General features: G+C 41.3%; 1 protein-coding gene across 2 annotated transcripts in view; it reads left to right on the forward strand.

The window, feature by feature from the left end:
• Nucleotides 1-12404, forward strand: part of bnc2 (basonuclin zinc finger protein 2) — a 568898-nt gene that overhangs the window by 130700 nt on the left and 425794 nt on the right. Inside the window, exon 2 of one of the 2 annotated variants that reach the window (XM_043717596.2) lies at nt 3384-3444. The exons of the other annotated variant lie outside the window; for it this stretch is intronic. Within the exon in view, the coding sequence (XP_043573531.1) occupies nt 3384-3444 (61 nt within the window). The remainder of the gene's footprint in view (nt 1-3383; nt 3445-12404) is intronic. 2 annotated transcript variants of the gene reach the window in all.

Consider the following 12404-nt stretch of genomic DNA (forward strand, 5'->3'; position numbering starts at 1 on the left):
AAGTTTCAGATATGTGTTAATAAGGCTGAATTATGCAGCCCTATTCTATACTCATTTTATTTCCATTCTATTTTTATTCTTGTTTTGACTACTTAGACTCATGATATATGAGGGCAAATTCAGTGACCCTGCCATCCTAACAGGGGGCCCTACCCAAAAACAGCATAGATGAGGGATAATGCAACCTAGTGTCTGAAAATGAACTTTTCATAGGTGATCATTTAAAAACAATAGTGATTTGGAAATGAAGTCTCCTTGAGCTTTGTCACATTTGGAGAACTGAGTAGGACTTATATACTTAATGGTAAGGTCCTCGGGAAGGTTGCGAAACAAAGAGACCTTGGAGTGGAGGTTCATAGTTCCTCGAAAGTGGAGTTACAGGTAGGTGGGAAAGTGAAGAAAGCTTTTGGTATGTTTGCCTTTATTGGTCAGTGCTTTGAGTATAGAAGCTGGGAAGTCATATTGTGTCTGTACAGGACATTAATTAGACCACTATTGGAATATTGTGTGCAATTCTGCTCTTCCTCCTCTTGGAAGGCAGTTGTGAAACTTGAAAGGGTTCAGAAAAGATTTATAAGGATGTTGCCAGGGTTAAAGGGTTTGTACTATAGGAAGAGGCTGAATAGACAGGGGCCATTTTTCCCTGGAGCATCGGAAGCTGAGGGGTGACTTTAGAGAATATAAAATATAATAGATAAAATCACGAGGGACATGAATAAGATATATAGACAAGGTCTTTTCCCTGGGATGGGTGAGTCCAAAACTAGAGGGCATTGGTTTAAGGTGAGAGGAGAAAGATTTAAAAGGGAGCTCAGGGGCAACTTTTTCACACAGACAGTGGTGCGTATATGAAATAAGCTGCCAGAGGAGGTGGTGGAGGCTGGTCCAATTACAACATTTAAAAGGCATCTGAATGGGTATATGAATAAGAAAGGTTTAGAGAGATATGGGCCAAATACTAGCAAATGGGACTTGATTAGAGATCTGGACACTACAGATAGATCAGATGGGTACTTGCAATTGACAGTTTCACATGGACTGTGGTTTCCATAAAATTACCTTGCATTCCTTTGAGTTTTAGAGATTGAGGAGTGTTCTGATCAAATATTTGATATGTTCAAAGAATTCGATTGGAAATGTTTTCTGTGTTGGGGACATCAAGAGGAGAGGACACAGCACTAAATCAGAACCAGGTCATTCAAGCATGAAACCAGAAAGCACTTTATGAAGAATAGTGGAAACATATAACTCTATCACCTCAAAAGGCTGGGGTCAATTGAGGTTTTCAGGGGTGAAATTAGATATTGCCTTAAAGAAATTTAACAAGGAATATGGTACAAAGATAGAAAGTTGATTGATTCACAGATGGGCTATGATGTTCTCAAATAATGAACCAAGCAGATAAGGCTGACTGGCCTCCTGCTATTCCTAATGCTCATTTGTTCCCAGATGGTTTTGAACTTCTTGAGTAATGCTGGGAAGGCTTGGAGAGTCAGCCGTTGAATTACTCACTGTGGAATTCCCAGTTTCTGGCCTGCTCTTGTTAGATGTTTATATGGCTGGTCCACTTCAGTTTCCTGTCAATGGTGTTCCTGAGGAGATTGATAGGAGAAGATTCAGTGATGGTAACGAAATTCAGTATCAAGGGGAGACGGTTAAGTTTCTTGTGAAAAATATTCATCGAAAGGCTGGATAGAATCCCTACAGTGTGGAAACAGACCATGAGGCCCAGCAAATCCACACCAACCTTTCAAAGAGTAACCCACTCCGACGCATTCTCCTACCCTAACTCCACATTTGCACCTAACCTACACATCCCTGAACACTATGGACAATTTACCTAAGCTGCACATCTTTGGATTGTGGGAGGAAACCACACAGACAGAGGGAGAATGTGCAAACTTCACACAGACAGTCACCTGAGACTGGAATTGAACCTGGGTCCCTGGCACTGAGGCAGCAGTGCTAACCACTGTGCCACCTGGGATAGGCTGAGAAGCTTTTTTCACTAGAGCATAGGAGGTTGAGAGGTGATGTTATAGAAGTTCATCAAATCATTTGGTCAATAGATTGGGTTAACGGTGGGTGTCTTTTCCCTAGGATGGGAATTTCAAGAGGAGGGGGCACATGCTTAATGTAAGAGGAGAGAGAACTTAAAAAAAAACAAATGAGGGCTAATTTTTTTATACAGAGGATGGTTCACATGAGCAATGAACTTCCTTAGGAGGTGGTGGATGTGGGCACAGTTGCAACATTTAAAAGACATTTGATGAAGTACATGAACAGAACCGGTTTGGAGGGATATAGGGCAAGAGCAGGCAGATGGGACTAGTTCAGTTTGGGATTATGTTCAGTGTAGACTGGTTGGACTGAAGGGTCTGTTTCCAAGCTGTGTGACTCTTATTTCCTGGCACTTGCATGGTGTGAATGCTGCTTCTCACAATCAGCCCTGAATGTCATTCCAGGTTTGCTGCTGATGATCACAGAATACTTTGGCATCTGTGGAATTGTGCATGGTATTAGATACTGCTCAAACATCAGTGAATATTCATAATTTTAGTTTAACCTATTTTTCTAATCAATCTGTTCAGGTGTTATTACACACCTCTGGAACAGGTGAGACTTGAGCCTGGGCCTTCTGGTCTAGGGATAGGAACTCTACCTCTGCACCACAATATTTGCGCTTCTGACTTTATGGCAGAGCAAGGTCATTGATAAAACAGCTAGAGATAGTTAGGCTGAAATAATTGCTTAGAGACTAGTGTCCCATCACCTTTTATTTACTAGTGCACAGTACACTGGCTGTAGCTAGTCAGCCAGCTCAGAGTCAACCCTAAATTGAGGAGGTTCTAATCTCCTGGTTACATATGTATATTTTCTTTTTTTTTCTTTAAATCTCCTGGTTATATTTTTTTCTCTCAACTGAGGAGATTCTAATCTCCTATTTGTGTTGGTCGGCTCAGGTTAACAATCCCAATCATGAAGAGCTTTCAACCTGATTCAGATTGACTCTAGTTTTTCTGAGTGTCTTTGGTACTACAATTGGTGAACCTTTGTTGTGATAAGGCAACTTTTTTACTTAAAGGTAAATAGGATTGCTATATGGTTTTAAATTTCAATGAAACAATTTCATATTTCAAAATGCCATCTTTAGCTAGATATGCTTTTGGATCAGAAAATGTGAATAGTCTGAAAACATTAGCATTCATCATTTTGACAGGAGTATCTGAATTTTGTGGTAACTAAACTAAACTGCTTGAGAATGTGATGCATTGACACCAATGAGATGTAGAAGCCCCTTGATTTTAACCCTTAAAATGCCTTAAGTTGTCAATCCTCAGAAAATATTTGACTGATTGAAATATTTATCAATTTAATTTCAGCCTTGAAGGAATAAACTGGATTAACCCTGAACGAGGGCTCAGATCTTGGATGATATTGAGGGTAATGCAACACACATCATATGCAATGTTTTCACAAATGCCATTTTGTACAACAAGTATTTCTAAGATCATTTTGGACAATATAAAGGAAAAAGATCCTTGATACATATCACCAGCCTGAAAATATTGCACAAAATGAAGTAACCAGCAAAACAAAGTAAACAAACATCCCTGTACTCCACAGACAATTCCATTAAATTCACACTTCAAAAAGTTTGCAAAACTTTACATTCCATATTGTATGGAAGCAATTATTGAAATTGCCAGTTTCACACCCACAAAGGGGTCAGGACCAAATATTTATTTTTCTCAGACCAAAATTACTTTCGTATGGGAAGGAAATTTTGGGATACTTTAATGAGGAAAAAAAATTAATCCCAGTTTGATGCAGGACACAGTTAAAATTAACAAGTTCCACAGTAAAGTCTACCACATAATAGAGTCCCTTTTTGCCTGGTTAATTATATTTGAATTGTCAGGACTTGGCAAAACGCAAGGATCATATTATCCTTGATGGGGGAAATGCTGCAAACACACTTATAACAGCAGACAATCTGATTGCTGTTACCCACACACTATTATTGCTGATGCCAGTTAACTCTTGATGTTGACTTAACAGCATACAAACAAGTTTCTTCTGAACTTGTCAGGTATGAATCAAAACTGGCCAAGTTCAGGCTGTGTTTAAATGTGTCATGAGTTCTCTGGAAAACAGATGCAGTTTCTAACTTCTTTTAAAATTGGTGTGTAGAAAAGAAGGAAACTTTTGACACTTAATCCTCATTAAACTTGGTACCATATCTGTCCTTTGTATAATTCATTTTGTATTTGTAATTGTAACTACAACTACAATTATACAATCAAATGTTCATGAGAGGCAAGGGTAAGTGGGGTTTGGGATGATGCAAGATTTGATTGTACAATCCAGGTAGATGGGGAGGATAGAGAAGAATGGAATGGGTGTTATGGGTCTGAAGGGAAATGTAGTGGGGAGTGGGACACCACTGATGGAGTCAATGCATCACCTGCTGAATAAGATACGTTGAAGGAATGGAGTGAATTAATGACGGGAGTCAACTCACATGAAACATGTAAAGCAAGAAGGGTCCAGTGAGCTGAAAGGCTTGTTTCTGTGTTGAAGACTCAAGATAACTCGATGAGATTGTTGTCAACATGTTATCATGTGATGTGATGCCTGGATATCAAACACAGATTGCTAATGCGAGCAATCCTTCTTCCTATCCTAGACTGAGGGATTGTTCTGTAGTCTGTGGTGGAGGATGGATGACAATTAAGTCTCAGCAGAAGAGTCTGTTGTCTTACATAACAGAGTGAAGTTTATTAAATCTCAGTAATTGCATACAGGTTACGTTAATAGTTAAGCATATTAACTATTAAAAACTAGAGGTAGAGAAAACACGTATGTGTTCATCAGGAGACTATACTCATGTCCAACTGCTGCCTGCCCAAAATTCTTCAACTACCTGATGCTCCAACCAGTGAGATAGCAGATGGATGGAGCTTCATTTAAGCTCAGATTAACCTATCATATCCATTGTCTTAAACACTATCTCTCCTAAACATTTCTTCCCTTGATTAACTCATGGTATAAACAATGATATTAATTTTATAGCTACAACTTCACTCCACTGTCTCAAGTCTTTGACTTCATGGGCTTAAATGGACTAAGAGTTCAACGATTCTTCCCAAGCACATATGTTTCAGACTTGGAAAATTGCAGTTTATTGGCTTATGGATATTTGACCTGAACATTGATTATTCGTTTACTTCTTCCCTTGAAGATCCATTATATTGTTAACATTTTTTTGTTGAGAACATGTTTAACTGGTGACATGGTTGCTGTTCATAGTTGATCACCTTTTCTGGAGAATATTGCATTTTATGAATGTCCTTCATGAAGGACACAAATGCAGGTGAGAGGTGAAATTTCATCCTAAGTGCCATGTCGTGGATCTGTGGTGATCTCTCAAGAGGTTTGCAAGTGAGATGTCTTATTTCATTTTATATTGCCTGGTGTGGCAGATTTCTATTATGTCAATGTTATCAATAGAATTGACTGTTCTGCTTTGCCACTCTCTGTAGCAGACAGCAATGCTGTTCAGACTGTGTTGATTAGAAGTTCACTCATGATCTCACGTGAACTCTTTAGCTCAATTGTAGCAGCAGTATTTAGATGTTCTTTGAAATTTTTCCTGATGTATTATTTTTTTGATGATCCTTCAGTGGTATTAGGGATGGAAAATATTTTTGTAGCCTTGTGTAATCTTTGGATTCTTCAATGCTGATTGTTTGAAATAAACCTGAGACTCCAAGCCAAATGATTTCCACGAGTGAATCATTTTATGTTCCATCATTAATCTTGGAAGACTGATAAAATGTTCAACTGGATGTGTTTTCCTACATCGATCCAATGGCAGTTTTCTTCTGAAATAGTTAAACTACATCAACAGAATTTTGAGGACAAAACATGCTTCCTTACTTAAGAATGAAATTTGTTCTGCACAACAGACAGATTTTTGAACATCAGGTATTCTTTATGCTGTGTAACATTTCTTCAGTCTGAGGGGTCATTCCTTCTGTACCCCTTCCCTGTCGGTTTGTTGGCTGTAATTTCAAGTCCATTAGCAGTGCTCAAGTCTGTACTGCCAAATTAGTACTTCTAAGTTTGGTTATTTTGTTTGTTTTCTGCATTATTAGTTTAATCTTCTCTATTTTAAAAACCAAAATAAAGAATTCCTGTCTCTTTGGTTTCTCTTTGGGAACTTTCCCATCTTTTTGAAAATAATGGTGAGTTTGCACTCTTTTCCTTTCTTGGTGGGATGAGTCACATGACTATTTTCCCAACCAAAAATGGTCTATTTGTGCTCTTTCTGTAATTAGATATTCTGATCTTTTAAACAAAACATCAGTTGCCTCTGAAATGCTTTACTGATCTTAGACCTCTTCTGAAGTGGACTGAAATGTGTTTCCAATATTCTCAGTTACAAAATAAAGTTATTGCCATGTTTGGAATTTTACTGCTGTAACTTGTTCAAAGTTTATTCGAGGAATGTGGACGTCTCTGACTAGCTTAACAGCTATTTCTATTCTTAATTGCCCTGGTGAAGATGGTGGTGTGAGGTACAACAGCAGTGCTTTTAAGAAGGGAGTTCCAAGATTTTGAAATATTGACCATGAAGGAATGGCAATATAGTTTCAATTCAGGGTGGCTTTGAGTTGAAGAGAAAACTGCAGATGGTGGTTTATCAATTCATCTGCTGCCCTTGTCATTCCAGAGGTCGAAATTTGTGGATTTGGAAAGTGCTGTCTAAGCAGCCTTGGAGAGATGTTGCTATAAATCTCGTAAATGGTACACACTGCTGCTACTATGTGTCAGTAGTAAAGGGAAAGAATGTTTGTGGATGTGGTGTCAATCAAGCAAGCACTTTGTCCTGGATGGTGCCAATCTTCTTGAGTGCTTTGGTGTTACACTCATTCAAGCAAATGAAGAGTATTCCATCACACTCCTGACTTCTGCCTTGGAGATGTGAACAGGCATTTCTTAGATAGGGGGTGAGATACTTACTGCAGAGTTCCTAGCCTCTGACATACTTTTGCAGGCACATTATGTATATGTCTAGTTGATAGTGGGGGTTTGGGCAGTAGTTATATTATTTCTTGGTGGAAATGGTTATTGCCTGCTCCTTGACATTACTTGACATTAACCAGCCAGTCTAGATGTTCGGCAAATCTTGGTATAGTGTGCTCCAGAACTGAGATGTTGTGAATAGTGTTGAATATTTTTGTACTACAGCAAACATCCTCATGTCTGACCCGATGCTGGAGGGAAGGTCATTGATGAAGCAGCTGAAGATGGTTGTGCCAAGACATCACCTTGAAGAACTCTTACTGTGATGTCCTGATGCTGACTTCCAAATTAAAAAAAAGTCCTTGAAACTAAACATGACTCCAACCAGTGGAGAGTTTTCCTGATTCCTATTGGCTCCAGTTTTGATAGAGTTAATCAAATGTCACACTCTGTCAAATGCAGCCTTGACATCAAGGGCAGTCACACCCACCTTGAATGTAGAGTTCACTTGTCAGGTTTGGAGCAAAGCTGTAATGAAAGCAGTAACTCAGTGGCTCTGGCAGAAACCAAAATGAGTATCACTGAGCAGATGATTATTTTGCAAGTGCTGCTTTATTAAACTGTTGAGGACCTCTTCCAACACTTTGCTGATCATCAAGAGTAGACCGATGGGCTGGTAACTGGCTGGGTTCTACTTGTTGCTCTTTTTGTGTACAGGACATAACTGGGAGATTTTGTACATTGCTGAGTAGATGTCAATGTTGTGTCTGTACAGGAGCAGATTGGCTATGGGCAAGGCAGGTTCTGCAGCGTAAATCTTTACTACACCCAGTCCTGGTCTGTTACCCACCCTCCACTTCTTTCTTTCAAACTGCAGTTGTGATGTTGACCACCTCAACCTGTCCACCCTCTCACCCTCATAAAGCACAGCCCTCCATTCCCTCCACTCCAATGCCAACCTCACCATTAAATCAGCGGACAAGTGAGTCTCCAGTGGTAGTTTGGCGCACCGACTTCTATACCACTAAAGCCAGGCGCCAACTCACAGACACCTCCGCCTCCTACTGCTCCCTCGACCACAACCTCAACTCCCATCACCAAACCATTATCTCTGAGACCAGCCACAATCTCATCACTTCAGGGAATCTCCCATGCACAGCCTCCAATCTCATAGTCGCAGAACCCTGCACTGCTTAGTTCTACATCTTACCCAATATCCACAAATCTGACTGACAAGGTTGACCTATTGTCTCCACCTGTTCCTGTCCCACTGACCTTATCCCCTCATATCTCAACAGTGTCCCTTGATCCAGGAACTCCACACTTACATTCGGGACGCCACCTACGTCCTCCACCTCCTCCATGACTTTCGTTCCCTTGGCTCTCAAAAACCTCATTTTCACCATTGATATTCAGTCCCTGTACAAGTCCATCCACCATGGCGAAGGCCTTCAAGCCCACCATTTCTTCCTCTCCTGGACCCAACCAGTATCCCTCCACTGACACACTCATTCGATTGGCTGAACTAGTCTGCATGCTCAACAACTTCTCCCTCGAATTCTCCCATTTCCTTTAGACCAAAGGGCCATGCGCACCTGTGTGGGCCCCAGCTATGCTTGCCTCTTTGTCAGATACGTGGAACAGTTACACTGGCACCGTCCAGCACCCTTTCCTCCACTACATTGATGACTGGATCTGCGTCACCTTGTGCCTCCACGAGGATGTTGAACAGTTCATCAAATCACAAATACCTTCCAATTTGACCTTAATTTCACCTGGACCATCTCCAACACCTCCCTCCCCTTCCTGGAGCTCTCTGTCTCCATCTCTGGCGACTGACTCAACACAGATATCTATTTCAAACCCACCATTTCCCACAGCTACCTGGCTTACACCTTCTCCCAACTTCCCACCTGTAAAAATGCCATCCCTTACTCCCAATTCCTCCGTCTTCGGCGTATCTGCTCCCAGGAGGAGCAGTTCCACTCCACGACATCCCAGATGGCCTCCTATTTCAAGACCACAATTTCTCCTCCCATGTGATCAAAAATGCCATCCAGCACATCTCCTCCACTTCCCCCACCTCCGCCCCTGAACTCCCCCCACCCCCCCCCCTCCAATTGCAACAAGCACAGGAACAGCAGGTCTCCACTAATCTCCGGTTACAGCGCATCATCTTCCACCATTTCCATCATTTACAATCAGACCCCAGCACCAGCAATATATTTCCCTTCCCACGCATATCTACATTCCACAGAGACCATTCCCTCTGTGACTGCCTCGTTAGTTCCACATCCCCCACCAAGCCACCTTCCACACCTGGCACCTAACCTTGCTGCCGCAAGATGTGTAAATTCTGTGCCTACACCACCACCCCCTCACTTCTGTCCAAGGCCCAAAAGGATCCTTTCACATCTGGTGTGAATTTTCCTGTGCATATGTCTACCTCATCTACTGTGTCCATTGCTCTCGATGTGGTTTCCTCTACATGAAGCAGACAGGATGCCAACTTGTGGAATGTTTCAGGGAGATCTCTAGGAACACTCATGAAAGAACTGACTGCCCTGTGGCCGACCACTTCAACTCCCCCTCCCACTCCACCAAGGACATGTAAATCCTGGGCCTCCTTTATTGCCAAATCCGAGCCACCCGATGACTGGAGGAAGAATGCCTCATCTTCCACCTTGGGACCCTTCATAGCATCAACACTGACTTCACTAGTTTCCTAATCTCCCATCCCCTCATCTTATCCCAGATCCAACCCTCCAACTTGGCACCGCCCTCTTCACCTATCCTACCTGTCCATCTTTCTTCCCAACTATCTGCTCCATCCTCCTCTCCAACCTATAACTATCACCTCCCACCTACATCTACCTAGTACCTTCCCAGCTATCTTCCCCTCACCCCCATGCTCCTATTTATCTCTCACACCCCCTTCCCTCCCTCCACATTCCTGATGAGAGGCCTATGCCTGAAATGTCGACTGTCCTGCTCCTTGAATGCTGACTGACTGGCTGTGCTTTTCCAGCGCCGCACATTTTGACTCTGATCACCACCAGCTGCAGTCCTTACTTTCTCCTCTTGTCAGAATGTTGTCATTGCCTTTATCCAATGCCTTTATCCATTTCTTGATATCACAATGAGTGAATCAAATTGATTGAAGACTGAAATCTGTGCTGATGGGGACTCTGGAATAGGCTGCAATAGATCTCAGCACTTCTGGCTCATCCATCGTTGAGAATAGGGGTGGCTGTGGAGCCCCTATTTGATATCTTTTGGTTTATTGTCCACTATTGTTAACAGCTGGATGTTGCAGGACTGCACAACTCACATTTGCTCCATTGGCCACGGGATCACTTAACCATTATAGAATGCACGCTGCTTCCATGGTTCAACATATCAGCAGTTTTGCATTGTAATTTCACCAGCTTGGCACCTCATTTTTAGATGTGCAACGTTCTGCTTCTGGCACACCCTCCTGTGCTTTTCATTGAATCACAGTTGATCACCCAGCGTGTTGGCAATAGTCGAGTGGGAGATATGCTGGACCATGAAGTTACAGATTGAGTTTGAATACAATTCTGCTGCTGCTGATGTCCCACAGTTGCTCATGGATTCTTAGATTTGAGTACATCAATCTGTCTGAAATCTATCCCATTTTGCATGGTGATAGTTTATGATCACAGTAGATGTTATTACTGCACAAGGCAACCTACTTTGTAGGATCACATTTTTATTTGTTTTAGTTTAAACAAAGTGGTCCCTCGCTGAACCATAAACACACAGTACTGCAGATTTTGCTTGAACAACAAAATGGATGGTTATTACAAAAGGAACAAAGACAGTATGGAATAATCCAAACATCTATGTATAATACAAATTCAAAGTTTCTAAACACATACTAAAAGTATAATTCCAAAATGCTCCTTTATAAATTGAAATGAAACAAAACAGCTCTTGTAGAGTACCAAAACACCATTCCTGGTATTTAGGACTTCAGCATTTAATCTGGAACTACAGAAAGCATCTTCCTGGAGTTTCAGTGTATTCATTTTAAATAACCACTTCTGGGTTTTAATCACAACACATCTGAGCTGGGACTAATGCTAACTTTTCACTCCTAGGTAATCTAATTTTTATCCTATGGTCAATCTCTCGATACCATTATGGACAGATGAATTGGTGACAGGTAGATTGGTGAGGACAAGGTCAAATAGGTCTTTCCCTCTTGTTGGTTCATTCATGACCTCTTGTAGACTCATTCTCACAGCTATGACCTGGAGCACTTGATCATTAGTGGTGCTATCGACGTAGTCTTGGTGATGAACATTGAAGCCACTGTGACAGGACATACCCAAGGATAATAGTGGTACCCCAGGAGTAAGACTGTCAGGTTGTTGCTTGACTCATAAATGGATAACTGTCCCGACTTTGTTACATGATACCAGATTTTGATAAAAAAAGTATTTTTGGAATCAAAAGGACTGTGTTTACTGTCTCCATTTCTAATGTCTAGGTTGATGCTGGGTGGTCCATCAGTTTTCATTCTCTTGTTTACACTTTGTAACTTGGATTGATAGGAACTCAGTGCCCTGATAGGACTTTTTAGACATGAACATTGGTAGAATGGTAAATATTGAGGAAGATAGCTGTAAACTGCAGGAGAATATCAACTGACCAGTAATCTGGTAGAGTAGTGGCAAATGGAATTCAGTGTAGAAAAGTGTGTGGTATTGCATATTGGGAGGCCTAACAAGACAAGGGATTATGCCGTGAATGGTCTGATCCTGGATAATCCTGAAGGTCAGAGGTAACTTAGTGTGCAAATCCAGAGATCCACAAAGATAGTAGGGCAGGTATATAACATGGTTAAGAAGACATACTTGCTTTTGTTAGCTGAAGCATAGAATACTAGAGTAAGGATGTTACCCTGAAAGACATTGGTTAGGACACAGCTGGTTCTGGTCACTATATTATCGGGAGGGTATAATCAGGACTGCAGAGGAAATTTACTAGAATGTTCTCTGGTCTGGAAGGTCTGAGACATGAGAAAACACTGATAAGCTGGTATTGAAATATCAATAACAAGGAGACATAGCCTTCTACTTCTTAGCTTAAATCTAAGTGGAGTGTTGAGGTAAACTTTTTTAACTGAGAGGATGATGAGGGATGATTGATCTCACTGCCTGAAAAGATGGGTATGTTCGAAATTCCCATAACATTTAAGCAATGGATTACAATGGGATCTTGATCAGATGGGCCAATGGGCTGAGGAATGGCAGATGGAGTTTAACTTAGATTAATGCGAGGTGCTGCATTTTGGGAAAGCAAACCTTAGCAGGACTTACAAACTTGATAGTAAGGTCCTAAGG

The sequence above is a fragment of the Chiloscyllium plagiosum genome, unplaced genomic scaffold (assembly GCF_037043375.1).
Source record: "Chiloscyllium plagiosum isolate Xiang-an unplaced genomic scaffold, Cpla_swu_hap1 HiC_scaffold_2, whole genome shotgun sequence".
Classification (NCBI taxonomy): Eukaryota; Metazoa; Chordata; class Chondrichthyes; order Orectolobiformes; family Hemiscylliidae; genus Chiloscyllium; species Chiloscyllium plagiosum.